General features: G+C 52.6%; 1 protein-coding gene across 4 annotated transcripts; it reads left to right on the top strand.

Annotated features, from left to right (window-relative positions):
* The first annotated feature begins 8,077 nt into the window (after positions 1–8,077).
* Positions 8,078–17,486, top strand: COMMD4 (COMM domain containing 4). Of its 4 annotated transcripts, XM_030578324.1 has the most exons (8): positions 8,078–8,162; positions 9,728–9,799; positions 10,457–10,522; positions 11,483–11,522; positions 14,323–14,442; positions 14,994–15,074; positions 15,882–16,058; positions 16,332–17,486. In XM_030578324.1, the coding sequence occupies exons 1-8, from the start codon at positions 8,160–8,162 to the stop codon at positions 16,370–16,372; spliced, it is 600 nt and encodes a 199-aa protein (XP_030434184.1). In that variant the 5' UTR covers positions 8,078–8,159; the 3' UTR covers positions 16,373–17,486. The 4 variants fall into 4 exon arrangements, with proteins under 4 accessions (XP_030434184.1, XP_030434185.1, XP_030434186.1 ...); XM_030578325.1 differs by lacking the exon at positions 14,323–14,442; XM_030578326.1 differs by lacking the exons at positions 8,078–8,162; positions 9,728–9,799; positions 10,457–10,522 and adding an exon at positions 10,543–10,847.
* Positions 17,487–18,243: the final 757 nt, after the last annotated feature.

The raw sequence follows: 18,243 nt of genomic DNA, 5'->3' as shown, positions 1-18,243 counted from the left end.
ATTGGACTGGGCCTCAGAAGATTTGGGTCCTGCTCCTGGCTTAGGGTTGCCAACTTTCTAATCACAGAAAACCAAACAGCCCTGCCCCTTCTCTGAGGCCCTGCTCACTCCATTCTCCTCCCTCCATCACTTGCTCTCCCCCAGCCTCACTCACTCACTCATTTTCACTAGGATGGGGCAGAGGGTTGGGATGGGGCATGAGGGCTCTGGCTGGGGGGTGCAGGCTCTGGGGTGGGGCCAGGAATGAGGGCTTTGGGGTGCAGGAGGGACTTTGGGCTGGGGCAGGGGGTTGGGGTGCAATAGGGTGTGAGGGGTGTGGGCTCCCAGTGGTGCATACCTCAGGCAGCTCCCAGGAAGTGGCTGACGTCCCTCTGGTAGACCTGGGGTGGCCACGGGGACTCTGCACACTGCTCCCATCTGCAGGTACTGCCCCTGCAGCTCCCATTGGCCACAGTTCCCACAAAGTCCCCGTGGCCTCCCCTCCACCTAGGAGCCAGAGGGACATGCTGGCCGCTTCCCAGAAGCCGGGCAGGGAGTCTGCCAGCCTCGTGCCAACTGGACTTTTAACAGCCTGGTCAGTGGTGCTGACCAGAACTGCCAGGATCCCTTTTTGACCAGGTGTTCTGGTCAAAAACTGGACACCTGGCAACCCTATCCTGGCTTGGCCTCACCTGCTGTGTGATCTTGAGCAAGTCACTACCTCTGGCCCTGTCATGCCTAGTTAGATTGTGACCTGTTCAGGATAGGGACTTTGTGTATGTACAGCACCAAGTACCATGGGGCCCTGATTTCAGCTGAAGCCTCTAGATGCTCCTGTAATCATAGGCAGCGAGTTATATGGCCCATGATGCCCATGCTCCACCAATATTTAGGAACGTGGGCCTGGCTTCACCAATGTTTGGGCTTACTGCGCTTTTGGGGAGCCCTGCTCTTCGCAGGGACGTGGGGTCCAGGGCGGCCTGTGGGGTTAGCGGGGGACCTGGTGCTGGCAGCAGCAAGCGACCTGGCCCCAGCCCACCCTGTTCCGCTCTGCCCCACCAGCTCCTAGCATCACTTGGGGGAGGGGGCAGAAGCCTGAAAGAGGTGGGGGCTTGGGGGAAGGGGTGGAATGGGGGTGGAGCAGGAGCTGGCTGGGGCCAGGTCGCTTGCTGCTGCTGGCATCAGCCCCCCCACTAACCCTCCAGGCTGCCCTGGACCCCGCATCCCTCTGAAGCACGGGGCCCTCCAAAGCATGGGGCCCAGGGCGGTTGCCCCAGTCTGTCCTATGGACGGACAGCTCTGCCTGGAACCCATGGCCCTCTGAAGCATGGGGCCCCCCCAAAACGCAGGGCCCGGGGCAGTTGCTCCAGAGATGGCTCTGCTTGGACCCGTTCTGGACACCACCAAAATTATACAAACCTGGTGCCCATGACTGTAATATAAATAATAACAGGCGTGTTAAATGCAATTGCACAAAAGACTAATGTTTAAGTCCTATATAAACATTGGCTTTTAACAAAAACCTGACAGTGAGAGAAATTGGACACAAGAGCTAGTTAAAAGCATGCTTGTTTTCTCTGCTAGCGTGCAATCCCTTGATGTGTTCTCGGGTGAGTCACTTAAACTCCCCATCCCTCAGTTTCCCCATTTGCTGTGAAAGGACGTGTGAGATCAGGATGAAGACAAGGTCTCTGTCCCAGACACTTTACAGGCTAACTATCCAGATGAAGGGTGGGGCAAAGGCTGCAGCAAAAACAAGCAATGGAGCAGTGACATTAATTCAGGCCTTGTCAGCCCCAAGATTAGTGTTTCAATATTTTTATGGCCATTTTGCTCCCGCTGCTTTGAACAGGAGCCCTGGGGCCAAGGGAAGAGAGGTCTCCTGGGACAGTGTTTTAAGGGGGAGAGGCAAGAGGTTGGGTCCATGTGGGAGAGGAAATGCTACCAGTGAAATCCTATTGAAGCCAATGGGGGTTTTTACTACTGCCTTCACCAGGGCCAGGATTTCACCCTACAAAGTTCAGCTTGCAACATTCTCATCATTTTGGGGGACTGTGTGTGGGAGGGGACTAGTCACCCCAGCAGAAGAGGCAGGGGAGTTGGTGCCTAATCCATGGATGTACCTGGCAGCTGCATAGCTCTCCCCAGCTCCTCTGTGCAAGGTGTGGTGCTGGCAGGGAGCTGGCACTCCTCCCTCATCCCCCCCACCCCTCGGTATGCCCAGGCTGGTTACTTCCCATGTGCAGCCACAGAGGGAACGATCTTTCCACTGACCTTAATCCTGGGTGTGTGCAAAACACTATGCCCTAAACCCTGCCTCTCAGTGGCTTCCTTATTTTTAGACCCAGCTTCGCCTCCTTCTGCAGAGCTGCTTTTAATTCCCTACAGCTGGGGGAAACTGTCCGCACAGGCAGAAATTGTAGAAAAACAACATCGCTTGCCTCATAACCTAAGTCGTGCAGAACGCAATGCCATCCACAGCCTCAGAAACCACCCTGACATTATCGTCAAAGAAGCTGATAAAGGAGGTGCTGTTGTCATCATGAACAGGTTTGACTACCAAAAGGAGGCTGCCAGACAACTCTCCAATACCAAATTCTACAGGCCACTTCCCTCAGATCCCACTGAGGAATACACTAAGAAACTGCACCAACTACTCAAGACACTCTCTACACTAGCACCAGAACAAATCAACATACCTTTAGAGCCCCGACCAAGATTATTCTATCTACTACCCAAGATCCACAAACCCGGAAATCCTGGATGCCCTATCACCTTGAGCATTGGCACTCTCATGCACTGAAGGACTCTCTGGATATGTGGACTCTCTACTCAGATCCTACGCCACCAGCACTCCCAGCTATCTCCGTGACACCACTGATTTCCTGAGAAAACTACAATGCATTGGTGATCTTCCAGAAAACACCATCCTAGCCACCCTGGATGCAGAGGCTCTCTACACAAACATCCCACACACAGATGGAATACAAGTTGTCAGGAACAGTATCCCTGATGATGCCACAGCACAACTGGTTGCTGAGCTCTGTGCCTTTATCCTCACACACAACTATTTCAAATTTGATGACAATATATACCTCCAGATCAGTGGCACCGCTATGGGCACCTGCATGGCCCCACAATATGCCAACATTTTTATGGCTGACTTGGAACAATGCTTCCTCAGCTCTCGTCCACTCACACCCCTTCTCTACCTACTCTACATTGATGACATCTTCATCATCTGGACCAATGGGAAGGAGACTCTGGAAAAATTCCACCACGATTCTAACAGCTTCCACCCCTGTCATAACATATTTCCCAGATTTGGACCTTAGCGTCCAAAATATGGGTGTTAGCATGAAAACCTCCAAGCTTAGTTACCAGCTTGGACCTGGTAAAGCTGCCACCACCCAAAAAATTAGAGTGTTTTGGGGCACTCTGGTCCCCCCCAAAAACCTTCCCTGGGGACCCCAAAGACCCAAATTCCTTGAGTCTTACAACAAAGGGGAATAAAACCATTTCCCCCCCCCTTCTCCCTTCCAGGTGTTCCCTCCCTGGGTTCCTGGAGAGAGACACAGAAGCAAGCTCTGTGAATCTAAACAGAGGGACTCCACCCTCCCCATTTCCTGGAAACACAAGTACTTCCCTCTTCACCCAGAGGGTATGCAAAGTCAGGCTTAGTAAATCTAACACAAAGAGATTTCCCCCCTGACTTCTTCCTCCCACCAATTCCCTGGTGAGTTCAGACTTAATTCCCTGGAATTCCCACTAAAGAAAAACTCCAACAGGTCTAAAAAAGAAAGCTTTATAAGAAGAAAGAAAAATACATAAAAATGGTCTCTCTGTATTAAGGTGACAAATACAGGGTCAATTGCTTAAAAGAAATATTAATAAACAGCCTTATCCACAAAGAATACAATTTAACACATTCCAGCAACTACACACATGTAAATACAAAAAAACCAAACAATATAAACCTACTGTCTTATCTCTTTGTACTTACAACTGGGAAACAGAAGATTAGAAAGGCAGGAGACAGAAAGATCACTCTCAGAGCCGAGAAGGTCAGACCCAAAACAAAGGACAAAGAACTTACACCCAAAACTTCCCTCCACCCAGATTTGAAAAAGTCTTGTTTCCTGATTGGGCCCCTGGTCAGGTGTTTCAGGTTACTCCTTTCCAGGTGAAAGAGACATTAACCCTTAGCTATCTGTTTATGACAACCCCACCATCAACCTCAGCCTGGACCAATCTACATGGGAGGTCCACTTCCTACACACCACGGTGCAAATAAGTGATGGTCATGTTAACACCACCCTATACTGAAAACCCACCGACTGCTATGCCTACCTTCATGCCTCCAGCTTCCATCCCGGACACACCACACAATCCATTGTCTACAGCCAAGCACTGAGGTGCAACCGCATCTGCTCCAACCCCTCAGACAGAGACCAACACCTACAAAATCTTCACCAAGCATTCTCAAAACTACGATACCCACACGAGGAAATAAGGAAACAGATCAACAGAGCCAGACGTGTACCCAGAAGCCTCCTACTGCAAGACAAGCCCAGGAGAGAAACCAACAGAACTCTACTGGCCATCACATATAGTCCCCAGCTAAAACCCCTCCAACGCATCATCAGGGATCTACAACCCATCCTGGACAATGATCCCTCACTTTCACAGACCTTAGGTGGCAGGCCAGTCCTCGCCCACAGACAACCCGCCAACCTGAAGCATATTCTCACCAGTAATTACACACCACATCATAGTAACTCTAATTCAGGAACGAATCCATGCAACAAACCTCTATGCCAACTCTGCCCACATATCTACACCAGCAGCACCATCACAGGACCTAACCAGATCAGCCACACCATCACCAGTTCATTCACCTGCATATCCACCAATGTAATATACGCCATCATATGCAGCCTCTGCTATGTACATCAGCCAAACGGGACAGTCCCTACATAAAAGGATAAATGGACACAAATCAGACATTAAGAATGGCAATATAAAAAAACCTGTAGGAGAACACTTCAATCTCCCTGGACACACACTAGCAGATTTAAAGGTACCTATCCTGCAGCAAAAAAAACTTCAGGACCAGACTTCACCGAGAAACTGCTGAGCTTCAGTTTATCTGCAAATTTGACACCATCAGCTCAGGATTAAACAAAGACTGTGTATGGCTAACCAACTACAAAAGCAGTTTCTCCTCCCTTGGTGTTCACACCTCAACTACTAGAAGAGGGCCTCATCCTCCCTGCTTGAACTAACCTCATTATCTCCAGCCTGATTCTTGCTTGTGTAACCCTTCTGCCCCTCTGAGTTGGCAGCAACAAGGGCCGGGTTCAGTATCCAGGGGTTCCGTTTCAGTAACACAATGCATAACCAGCTCGAGCCCCCACCCAGTGACCTGGGACACTCACATATCACACCCCCCTGGGCGCCTCTAGGAGGCAATACTTCCCCTCTCGCAAGCACGGAGTCTGAGTGTGGCAAAATCTTTTTAATAAAGGAAGGAATCAATGCGGCATCCCATTGGAGAAACACCACAAACAGGGTTATAACACAAACCATAAACAAAACCCACCTCCAAGTACGTTTGGCACTGTCCTTTTTCCCCTTAGGGTTTTAAGTCCAATCACCCCAAAGTCCAACAAACCAAAAGTCTCTGGTCAATGCCACCCCAGAGTTTGAGAGTTTATCTGTAGAGGTCCCCCCCCCAGCCTGGGTAGAAAGGGGCACCTTACGTGGTCCAGGGCCAACTGCCCTGCCTCTCCGTGGGTTCTGCTTCCGCCTTCTCCATGAACTGCTCCGCTTCACAAGCCGCTCCACTCTGCTCCTCCAGCCGTCCTCAGAAACTGCTCCGCTCCACCAGCTGCTCTGCTCCATGAGCTGCTCCAGTTCTCCCTGCAAACTGTTTGGCTTCGCTCACTCTGTGGGCCGCTCCACCCGTCCCACAGCTACTCCGCTCTGCCAGCCGCTCCGCTTCCACCAGCTGTCCCGTGATCCGCTCCAGCCGTCCCCACAACTGCTCCACTCCACCAGCCGCTCTGTTCCACAGCATATCTTCAGGCTCCCCCACTAGTTAGCATAGTACTCAGTGCTCTCAGCTCAGTAATTTCAGCTCTTTAGTGATTTCAACTCTCAGTGATCTCAGCTCTTAGTAGGGGAGCCCCAGTGCTAGTGCACCATTAGCCCAAAGTGAATTCAGCTCAGTAACCTGTATTTAGATTCTTGAGGGAATAAAAAAAAATCAACTCTGACATTCCGGGGGGGGGGGGGGGGGGCTGGTGCTTCTGGCTCCACAAGGAGACTGCACCCCCAGGCCCCTCAATTCACTGGTTTTGGAACCCATGTCCCTTGTCTAGCAAGTACCACCCAAGTGAGGGTGAGTCATTTGTCACCGAGCAGTCCCACAGCTCAGCAGTCCAGGATAGGGTAGGCGTGCCTATGCAAATACACTCTCTGAAATTCTTTCCACCAGATGTCAGGGTAGAGCTTATCCTGACTCTGCTTACACTTGCATATATATACTTGCCTCTGGAAATTCCACTGCATGCATCCGACAAAGGGGGTATTCACCCACGAAAGCTCATGCTCCAATGCATCTGTTACTCTATAAGGTACCACAGGAGACTCTGCTGCTTTTACAGATCCAAACTAACACAGTTACCCCTCTGATACTTGTCTGAATCAGGAACACAGGAAGGGGACCAGTGTCCCAGTGCAGCGTGGGGATATTCCTGGCCCATTACTGAGTGAAAGGGAGCTGAGGAGGGGAAAGGTGTGTGGGGCCGGAGGCTGGAAAGCCAATAGGTGGGCAGAGAGATAGGAAAAGGCTCTAATCAAGAGCCAGCCCACAGTCAAAGCCCGACTGACCTCACTCTCCACTGCCCATCTAAACTGTTAACCCTTCCTGCAGGCATTGATGCCCTCTCATCCCATCCCCAATCCCTCCTGCATTTCCTACAGCTGTGTTAAGGAAAGCATCAAGCTGGTTTGAAAGTGAATGCATCTCAGTAATGACACAGAACTACCCCATCCCCAAAGCTTCCTCTTCTTCCCCACTCTCTCAGGCAGTGTGTCATAGGCACATTTTTGGAAGAGCTTGGACCAAACCTGCTCTGGATTCAGATCAAAATCTGAACTCCCCTAAGACTGGACATGTTTGGATTTAGGGCTCTAGTCTGGTCCATCATAGAGAGAAACCCAAGCAATGATATTTGGATCAGATCTTCCCTAGAATTTGGGGGGGGTGGAGTTGGGTTCCCATTCTTTGGCCTTTATGTTGATTACCCAGTAAAACTGATCATTCACTTCTTTAATTTAGCAACAAAGCAGAATGCCGGATTTACTCTTACTCAGTTCACTTTATCAGCTGTCTCACTCATGACAATTGGTGCTTTGCCTTAAAACCCCAACTCATGGAGTCATGAGCTTATGTGAGACTCTCAGCTTCCATTTAAAAACCCCATCATTTTCCAGCACTGCATAGAAAAATCTTTAAAACGTAAGACCTGAAGACTCAAAAACCAGACACCAAATGAAGAGAACCCCTGACAGTAGGAGCAGTTTTTAAAACTCATGATTTTTTTGGATGCAGTGTTGTTCCAGCCGTGTTGGTCCCAGGATGCTAGACAGACAAGGTGGGGGACGTAGGGGGTGACCAGATAGCAAATGTGAAAAATCGGGACAGGCGGTGGGGGGTAATAGGCACCTATATAAGAAAAAGACCCAAAAATCACAACTGTCCCTATAAAATCAGGACATCTGGTCACCCTAGGGGGAGGTGATCGCTTTTATTGGCCCAGCTTCTGTTGGTGAGAGAGACGAGCGTACAGTGCCTGGCCCGAAGAAGAGCTCGGTGTGGCTCGAGAGCTCCTCTCTCCCACCAACAGAAGCTGGCCCCGTAACAGACATCCCCTCCCCTACCTTGTCTCAGGACTCGGTAACAGCCCAGCGGGCAGCTGCCCCCTGTGCAATCAGTCAGCCGCCCCTACGGTTGAAGCGTCACTAAATCTGCGCTCAGCTGACTCGGCTCAGCGAGCGGCTGACAGGCTGCAGCGCCGGGGGGTCTGTGGTCAGCTGACCGCGCTGCGAGATCAGCTGATGGGTTCCGGCCCTGCCGTGGGCGTGGTCAGGCGTTGCAGAAGCAGCAGGAAACAATGGTGAGGGCAGGCGCGGTGCATGGCTGGGGGGTGTCAGTGCTTTGCTGGGATTTGGGGGCTTGGGGCGATGCAGAGCTGTGTCCCCGGGGCAGCAGGGACTCCGGGTAAGAGCTGGAGCCATGGCTGAGGACTCCCCGTTGCTAGCCCAGTGCTTGGGATTAGCCAGGCGGGTGTCACTAGCTTCCTAATATGGGCGTCTGGGGGTGGGTTAAATATTGTGTCTGGCTTAAAAACTGCTCCCTCCCTCCAGTGACCTGAGATCAGTGAGGCCCCGGGAAGGAGCTGGAGCAAACAGAAAGAGCTGCCCCTTTGCAGAGTAGGTGATTGGCCCGGGGAACCCACAGTGGCAGCCCTTTGAGTTCTAATACCTCTCTTAGTTAAGAGTGCTCAGGATAAATTAATCTCATGCTTCAGGCTGCAGGCCAGTAGCCTGCAGGGGTCAGGAAGAAACGCTGCCTTCCCTGCCTCACCCCCACCCCCAAAGTGCTGCACTGCAGGATGGGGCCAGTGAAAACTCCTTGTAATGCATCTTTCCTCCGAAACAACCAGCTCTGGCCAGGGCTGGGGGCAGGATGCCGGGCGTGATGGGCTGTTGCTGTAGCAGCACCTGTGTTTCTAAAGCAGGGAGTAGTAAAGGCTTCAGCACTGGATGTGCAGGGGAACGAGTTGATGGGGAAAGGATCATTTCAGAGCCATGATAATGTTAAACACCTGAGGGGGAATCAACTGTCCTTCTTCCCTCAACCCAGATGTCTGCCCCCTGCTCCGAGAGGCTTATGCCTGGTTCTGTAGCCTGTGGACCTGTATACATGAGACGCCAGGAGCTTGTGCCCTTGCTATCGCTGTGTAACTGCAGCTGGTATAAAGCGGCTGCTCCAGGATGCAGGCTCATGGTCTGTACCAGCGTTTGCTGGTTAAACTGCTGAAGCTGCAGCCTAACTGGTAGTTATTAGGAACAGGAAGGGGCCATCTGCCCTGTCCCATCTTCACCCCACCCCTTCATCAGACGGATCCCTCTGGGCACACCCTAGCCCTGTCCATCTCTTTCCTTCTCCAGGATGAGTGTCTCTCTCTCAGACTCTGGGCCCAGTTCAGCCCGGGGGGAAGCCCATGAATTCAGGGCAGTTGTATGCCCTCGTGCCAAGGCTGAGCTTGGCCAGGTGCATCCGGTCATTCTCCCCAGGAGCTTGCTCCAAAGACTAATGACCTCCATGCACGGAGCCGCTGTGCCTGAGTTTGCAGAGGCGTTATACATTTGGGACTCAGGGCCTGAGGAGGAGAGTTATTTGTACTGCTCTGGATTGACCCAGCTGCCATCTGACTCTGCAGCAAACTCAGCCATAGCAGAGACTGGAGATGAGGGCAGCCAAGTACCCAGAGAGGAGAGAAATCTAGGGGCTGCTCTTTTGGTGCAGTGGGGGCAGGGCAGCAATAATGGTGGGAAATGAGGGTTCCCCTGCTCTGGCAAGAAGAGCTGGGCTGCCCTGCAAAGGACACTGTACCGCTGACGTCCCCTGGCCCAAAGGCCACCTGGGTCCTAACTGCCCCCGATCTTCTCCTTCCAGAGGTTCCGGTTCTGTGGAGACTTGGACTGTCCCGACTGGGTCCTGGCTGAAATCAGCACCTTGGCCAAAATAGTTAAGTGGAAGTTTTCTCTTTCTCTGTTTTCTTCTGGATTTTACCCGGCGCACTGGGATCTGAGCAATTTTTGCTCTTAAAACCTCCCCAGAGATGCTATCAGGTGCTGAGAACCAGACAATCAGCATGAAGCCTTGGCTGTCGAGAGGGGTATCTACGGCCTGGGGCAGCAATGGGAATATCTGAGTGATGCATCCTGATCTGAGCTCTGGGACTCGGGGTGTCTGGTGAAGCGGGAGAGCTCAGGTCCCTGAGCGACTGGCATGAACTCTGCGCCTGTCTCTGGCTGACCGGGCTTCCCTAAGAGAGCGGGGAGAGGCTCAGGAACATAGAACAGGCTTTGATTAAGGGCTCGAGCAATACACTTAGTACAGCACAAGAACTGGCTGGTGCTTTAGCCTGACCATTGCATCCAGAAGTCAGGGAATCTCTTTGTGGAATCCAAACCATGGTGTTCCCTAAAGTGGCAGAGAAGTGAGTGGTTTAAAAACAACCCAAACCAGTGACTGTTTGGCTGGGGCAGGGCAAGGTTGAGATGGGTCCCTCTGATGTGGCAGAGAGTGTGTGTTTTGAGGGGAGCGCAGACTCCTGCCAGGCAGTGCCCGCTGGGCCCAGTGCTGCAGTGGAGTTTTATTTTCTTGCTCTCTCCTTTCCAGTCCTCGGTGAAGCTGAAGCTCATCTGTGGCCAGGTGCTCAAGGATCTGCAGGGAGAGGGGATTGATGTAAGTGAAGGGTGTTCTTCTCCCACGTTCAGACCCGCTGAGCAGGGATCCAGCGATCGCAGAGACTAAGTCTCCCCTCCCCCTGGCTGAGTGGCGTGGGCCATGTTGACCTGGCCAGCCTCAGGGCAGGCAGTACGGTGGAGTGTGTGTGGAGCGGGTATCAGAGTGGGAGTCAGGACACCTGGGTTCCAGTCCCAGCTCTGCCACTGATCTTGGGCAGGGTGCCTAAAGCCTGTGTTCCTACCTGTAAAATAAGTCCAGTGACACTCCCCCATCAGGGAGATCTGCTGGTGGAAAGGGCCGTATGGCTGCTAAGTATTTACTAGTAAGTATTAGTGTCTGTTTTTCTAAGGGTCCTGTGTGGTCGGCTTCACCTCATCCACCCATTGGTCCTGCCGTTGTTAGGGGAGTGGCCTGTGGTTGACAACACGGATTCCCTTGAGGTCTCCCAGCAAGGGGGTTTGACCGCTCGGGGACATGGGGCTGAGCCATTTGTAATGCCCATCGCAGACAGCAGCGCCCGCTGTTTGGATCATGGAGGTTCCCTGTAGGACAAGCCTGGAGCACTAGCAGCCAGTGGGAATGGCCCATCCTGTACCCCCCCATTGTGAAGGCAGCTTGGGCTAGTGGGAGCCAGGAACCCAGAAGTCCTAGTCCTGATCACCCATGTGGCCTTGGGCAAGTTACTTAAGCGAAATCCAGCAGCTTCTAGTAATTTGGTCCCACCTTGAGACACCTCGGCCCCGTTACTCAGAAGTGCTGAGCCCCCACCGCTCCTATTGACTCCAAGTGCACCCGAAGCCAGATGCCCCTTGTGGAGTGTTGGCCTTACCTTGGCTCTGCTTGCCCCTTGGGGGATCTGCTCAGCGAGGGCTCAGTGATCATTCTGTGCCGTGCAGTGTGCACTGGGGGCGGGGTTCCCTGGGGCTGATGGACCTGGGTGTTGCTCTTCTCTTGCAGTATGAAAAGATCCTGAAGCTAACGTCGGATGCCAGGTTTGGTGAGTGTTGTTCCTTTCCAGAGCTGTTGGGTGTCCGTAGCCTGGGCTCCTCTAGTACTGTCTGTGAGGCTGTCAGGGTGGATTTGGCTCTTTGCCTCACCTACCTTCCAGGGAGCTTTGCTGGCTTCATTACTAGAACTGCCATTCCTCTGTCTGTGCTCACGGCAGGGAGGCTGTGGCAAGCCGGTGGCTTTGGGATGCTAGGCCAGGCTTTGGCTGACTTTTACCTCCCCCTGGCCCATTCCACACCCCAGTGCCTGGCCTGAGAACATTTTACCTGCAGCGTTTATGGGCGCCGGGCTTGGCTTTGTTAGCCACATTGCCTGAAAAGCGTCACTGGCTGGGGTCACGAGTGGAGAGGCACGTCCTGAACCAGTGAAAGCCTGAAGAGTTAATGCCCAGCCGTGGAAACCGACCGCACGCTGTGCTCGTGAACAAGCACAGGAGCCCTGCTAATCTCCCAGGGTCCTTGCTCCTATTCTGTTTGGGGGCGATGCTGCTAATCGGCAGCCTGACGAGTTCCCCCTGCTCACCCCAAACACTGCCCTGGCTTTATATTTGGGTGGTTCTGGGCCTTGCGTCAGGGGTGCAGGGGGTAACACCATTTCCCGAGTGTGTGGAAGTGCCCTGGGCCTGGTGGTTGTGGTGATCAGAGTAGCAATCCACACTTCCCAGGTGCTGCCCAAACAGCTGAACAGCCGCCGTCCCTGCTGTCAAGGTATTTTTCCCCCAGTTTGAACTTTAGCGTCCAAAAGTGAGGACCTGCATGGACACTTCTAAGCTTAATTCCTAGCTTAGATCTGATAGCATGCCACTAGCCAAAATATAGTGTCTGGCACACTTTCTGTTCCCCCAAAACCTTCCCTGGGAAACCCAAGACCCAAACCCCTTGGGTCTTAAAACCAGGAGAAATAAACCATTCCCCCTCCTTTCCCCCTCCCAGACTTTCCCCTCCCCGGGTTACCCTGAGAGGCTACACTGATCCAAACTCCTTGGATCTTAAAACAGAGAGGAATTAACCTCCCCCCTGCCCTCCTTTCCCCCCACCAATTCCTGGTGAGTTCAGACCCAATCCCCTTGGGTCTTAGGCAAGGGAAAAAAATCAGTTGGATTCTTTAAAAAGAAAGCTTTTAATTAAAGAAAGAAAAAAGTAAAAATTATCTCTGTAAAATCAGGATGGAAAATGTTTACAGGGTATTCAGATTCATATAGCCTGGAGGGACTCCCTCTCCCCTAGCCTGAGGTTCAAAGTTACAGCAAACAGAGGTAAAAATCCTTCCAGCAAAATACACATTCACAAGTTAAGAAAACAAACATAAGACTAATCTGCCTTTTCTAGCTAGTACTTACTATTTTGAACATGAGAGACTGTTTCAGAAAGATTGGAGAAAGACCTGTTTGCACGTCTGGTCACTCTTAGCCCCAAGAGCGAACAATGAACAAAACAAACAGCACAAACAAAGACTTCCCTCCACCAAGATTTGAAAGTATCTTGTCCCCCCATTGGTCCTCTGGTCAGGTGTCAGCCAGGTTCACTGAGCTTCTTAACCCTTTACAGGTAAATGAGACAGTAACCCTTAACCATCTGTTTATGACACCAGCCCTGCAGAATTTGCTGTTTTAGTGTGGCAATGGAGAGGGGAGAGGGAGGAGGGGTCCCAGGAACTCAGCCAGGTTAGCGTCACAAAGAGAAGGTTAAGGGGTGACTCGATGGGAGCCTGTAAGTACCTGCACTGGGAACAAACAGCTGATAATGGGCTGTTCAGTCTAGCAGACAAACGTCTAACATGAGCCAATGGTTGGAAGTTGAAGCTAGACAAACTCAGACTGGAAATAAGGTGTTTTTACAGGGTCATTAACAGTTGGAACAACTGCCCAAGTGCTCCCCATCACTGGCAATTTCTAAATCCAGATCTGCTCTGGTTCAAACAGGCATTAATTCAGGGGCACCTAGTGGGCTGTTACGCAGGTCAGGCTGGACGATTGAGGCCAGATGGAACCATGGTGTGAAATGTCTGGTTTGGTTTTTATGGATGAGCTGACCCTGGCTGAGTTGCCGTGCTGTGGCTTGGCCCTGTCTTACCGCCACTGGCCTGGTTATTGTGCAGTGCTAACCTTAGGCTTTGGCTGAACAAATGGTTAGTTTTGGGAAGCCAGGGTGTAAATCTGCCATGCGCTAGGTGCCCAGGTGGACCCTGCTCCACACCCTGAGTTCTGCAGCGCGCCTAGGAGCTGCCTGCTTGGAAACAGTAGGTGAAAGTGCCCTAGGGAGCTGTTAGTCCGCGGCAGCAGGGTCCTCACGGACAGGGCATAGCTGGCTAGGGCAGGGTAGCTTTACACCCCAGCTTGCCACGAGCTAAGTGTGCACTTAGACAGGCCCTTACGCCTCTGGCCCTTGGCCATTATTAGTATTTGGATCCCTAGCATCAATCGATTCTAGTTAGACTCCTGCCTATCCCAGGCTTGTTGAAATCCTAACCTGTTTTGACCCCTGCCGGTTGCATTGACTCCCCCTCCCCAACACACACACAGTCCCCTGCCCATCACTGCTTCTTACCCAGGTTGGTGACAATGAGCCCAGTTCTTTCTGCCTGTTTCCTTGCTGCCCCTTGTGGCCCATTGCAAGGTGGCGTCTGTGCGTGCACCCTCTCTGGTCTCTTGCAGGCGATGAACTGCAAAGGGCAGGCCATGGCAAGGGCTGTTGGATCCTACGTCAATTTTACGGGTCTGTCAAAGCTGCCTCCCTGCAGGGAAGAGCCCTGCTGCCAGGCAGATTCCCAAAGGTTTCTCCTCTCTCCAGAGTCTGGGGACGTGAAGGCCACTATTGCTGTGCTCAGCTTCATCCTCTCCAGTGCAGCCAAACACAGTGTAGACAGCGACTCTCTGTCCAGCGAGCTGCAACAGCTGGGGCTGCCCAAAGGTAAGGGAAGGTTCAGGGGATGGGTCCCTCGGAGAGGGCTGCAGCGCACTGGGGAGCCCTGGGGTCAGTAGCAGCAGCCTGACTGTCTTGTGCAATGTCAGCCAGAGGAGGGCACCGGGGAGCAGAGCAGAGTCTGTCTACGCCATGCACCAGGCTGTAACCCTGGATAACTGTATCCTTCCACCCTTGCTCCAGCACTGTGTGGACTTCAGTATGTTGGCTGTTGGGGAGGAGGCGATTGCTGCTGGGTTGTGTGTCCCCCGCACTCTTCCATCAGTGAGAAGTTAGAACTTGCTGTGTCAACCAGCAGGAAAGGCTTTGGAGCAGTAGCTGGGCCATCTTCTGACTGAAATGCCCTACGGTACCATCATCCCCCATTATCCAACGTGCGCCCCAATGTCAGTATCCTGCTAGAGTCCCCCTGCTAAACAGGCCAGCTCAGCAGTTTGCAGCCAGGGTCCCTTCTGAGCCCATTGGAACCAGAGTCGTGTTGTGTAGGGACCGATCTGATGCTCTTTGGTGGGTCGTTTCTTGGTCTCCTTGTTTTGTAGAACATGCCACAGGATTGTGCCGGTCCTATGAGGAGAAACAGAGCCCCCTGCAGGACAGCCTGAGGACACACAGCCTGAGATGTAAGTGTTCCCCCTCTGGCTGTGCAAACCTGACACTGCTCCAGGCAGCGGTTGGGAGATGGTCCTTCAGCAGGGATACAGGCTGGCGCCCACTGTCCCCACCCCTCTAGCTGTTCCCCTGTGTCCATGGATGGAAGTTCAATAGGACTTTCTCAGCCATTCTCCTCTGGGACTTCCTGGGACGAACTTGCTCCTGAAGACTGTGGGATAGGATCAGAGTTTGCTGAGGGCAGATGGGTTTTCAGCAGTAACCGAGGGGATGACCAGGAGCTGGGACCAGAACCCTGTTGTTTGACCCCCTTGGGCTGTGACCTTGTTGGCCTGACAGGTTAGGATCTGGCCAGGTTAGTTCACTTCCGGAACAATCCAAGTGCAGCAGGGAGTGGGGCAGGTGATGCACTAGGCGGTGCTCTGCCTTCTGCGTTATCTTTCTTGGCCATAAAGAGAGAGAGAGAGAGAGCTTAGGCGGTGCTAAGCACTTGGACTCATGGGAATCTATGCAACAAGTGGTGGTAGCTACATTATCCCAGCCACACTCCATCTCGGAAGGCTCCACTCCACTGACCTAAATTCCCTTGTTATTTCAACTGGAGACATTTCTTTCCTGTAATGTCTTACATTGTTGCTGTGGGCCGGTAAGACAGCTGCTGTGTTGCATACACCAGAGGTGGCTGCATTTCAGGAGTGGGTGAAGCCACTTAATGCTTTTGAAAAATGCTTCTCAAATCCATATTGCCAGCTTGTGCATAGAGAGGGTGTTTTACACTGACAGCGCAAACCTGAGACTGGCTCTACCTCTGTCCTCAGTGAACCATCTGGACTCTGTGTCCTGGAGGGTGGATCAGACGCTCAGCTCCAGTGAGCTCCAGCAGGTCAATGAGCCCCTTGTGCACCTGAAGTTCACCGTGCGAGATGGGGACCGAGGCATGATGGAGCCCTTTGCCATGACCGTGTCGGCAGAGAAGTTCCGGGTCTTACTGGCAGGTGAGTAGACAGCAGACGGGCAGCTTGGAATCGCTCGCCTCGTCCCCGCCCTGCCGACTGGTGCTTCCTCTCCTGTGTGCCCGCTGCTCTCCCTACTGGCTGAGACAGAGATCAGCTGTCTCCATGTCGTGTCATTTCTCTGTTCCTGCTCACAGCACAGAGGTATTCTCTGCCCTGCTGTGACCGGTGAATTGGCAACTGGCTGCAGTGCCCCCTGTGAGATTTAGGTCAGTGTGCCCCATTGGCTGTTTGCATCTCCTCTTCCACTTTCAGAGCTGAGACAGGCCCACGCCATGATGAAAACTCTCAGCTGAGGAGCCGGGAGGACGGCAGCGAGCGTGGAAGGAGCCGGCTGATTGTGCTGCTGCCCATCGGAGAGTCTGGAGGATGCGGTTCCTCCACTGGGGGAGCCTTTTGCTGCACACAGCCACAGACACTGCCTGGGCAGAGGTTGGGCTGGGCTCTGTCCTCCCTTCTCAGACCCCTGCAGCTGAAACTAACGACTGCTCTTCCCACTCTTCCTGGCTACTGTCCCCCCGCCGTCCACCCTCCAGCTCTCTTGCTGTGAAGCCTCCTGCCTGCCCCTCCTCCATCCTGCCCACAAGCCCTTGTGTTTCCAGGAGCCCCACCCCAGGATCCATCCCCAGAGCAATGGTGGATGGGAGCTTGGTGGCTTCTGCATCTGTTAACGAGATCTCCACCTCGAGACCAGCTTCAGCTCAGAGTTCCCATAACAAAGGCGTCCAAACCCATGGGCTGTGCCACCGTGTAACACACACGCCTCCGGAGAACACCCAGGCCTGCCGGCTGGAGGCTGCTTTAACAGTGAGAGACCCTGACATCCCCTGCCCAGCCCTTTGTTGGTGGCTCTGTTCCTGAACAGCTGCAGGGAGCTGATCTTTCCTTTTTGCTTCTGCCTACTCCAGGGCAGGCGCTTGGGCTCCCATGTCTCCTCTGGAGACTAGCATGCAGCAGCCCACCAAATGCTGCGGCTAGGCCAGCTCCACATCACCCACTAACTGAACTCCTGCAGCAATCCAGGATGCCTGTGGCTGGGGCGACTCTGCCAGTCGTACATAAGAAGTTGGAAAGTTTCATCAGCCGAAGCGCGGTGGAGCGTTCGCTAGTCCCTTCTTGCTCCTCTGCCTCCCTCCCTTAAAAAGCACTTTGCCTCTGTTCTTTCCACTTCCTTTAAAGGAGCCCCCAGCCTGGGGGATAAATGCAGCTTTTCTGTCTTTCCTTCCCCCCATGCTCCTGCCACCTTTCCCAGGGCAGCTCCGTGCATGGAATAAAGGATCAGCAGGAACGTGCATCTGGGAATCTCTCCATGCGTTTCCGGTTGGCCTTGGCACATGAAGCCAGTTATTTGGGATGTTTCCTATTTTGCCAGCGGGATCCAATAAAGCCACGTGGAGCATTTTGAATTTGCATCGCTGCCTCCCTTGTCACCCCTGCACCCTCACTTCTCACACCCTCAGACCAGGAGCAGAGACGTGTCTTTAAATAACTGGAGTAAATCTTCCCTATTTGAAAGGGAGAGATTGATGCCACAGACAGAATTCATCATAGGGGCAGGTGCTCTATAAGCTATTCCTACTCCCTGCAGCTCTGTCAATGTCTCTCCATCCCACATACACCCTCCCTGCTCCTTCAGTCCTGACCTCTTCAGAAACCAGAGCCGGGGTAGGCAAAGTCCGTAAACTATTCGCTTCCCCCAGCCTTGTCTCATAACAGCCCTGACTAGTCCAGCCCTTGCCCCGGGCACAGCTCCGGTAACAGCCATCGACGGACCAGCTGGGTTTTACTAATTTCATTTAAATTGTGCTCAGTTTAGATTGGCCCCTGCCACTGGTGCCCTATTGTGCTAACCCCCTTTCCCGGTTATTGCTCAGGGCTCTGATTTCCAGGAACTTCACAGCTTGGGATGATGCAGTTGCTCCTTTAGAGCAAAGCCAGCATAGCCTGAAGGCAGTGAAGTGGGTAAACATTTTAACTGCAGACTCTGAAATAATTTGGTAAATTGCTGTTAAACAGCAAACGACCGGGGCAGCCTTTTATTTTTAAGAACAAGGCTGTGCTCCATTGAATTGAAAGGCAATACAATTAAAATGGTACGAAGAATAGTTTGTTAGTAATAATACCTTACTCTTCTATCACACGTTCAGAAGTAAATCTCAACACACTT

This window comes from Gopherus evgoodei, chromosome 10 (assembly GCF_007399415.2).
Source record: "Gopherus evgoodei ecotype Sinaloan lineage chromosome 10, rGopEvg1_v1.p, whole genome shotgun sequence".
Lineage (NCBI taxonomy): Eukaryota > Metazoa > Chordata > Testudines > Testudinidae > Gopherus > Gopherus evgoodei.
This window is presented reverse-complemented; position numbering and strand designations above follow the sequence as displayed.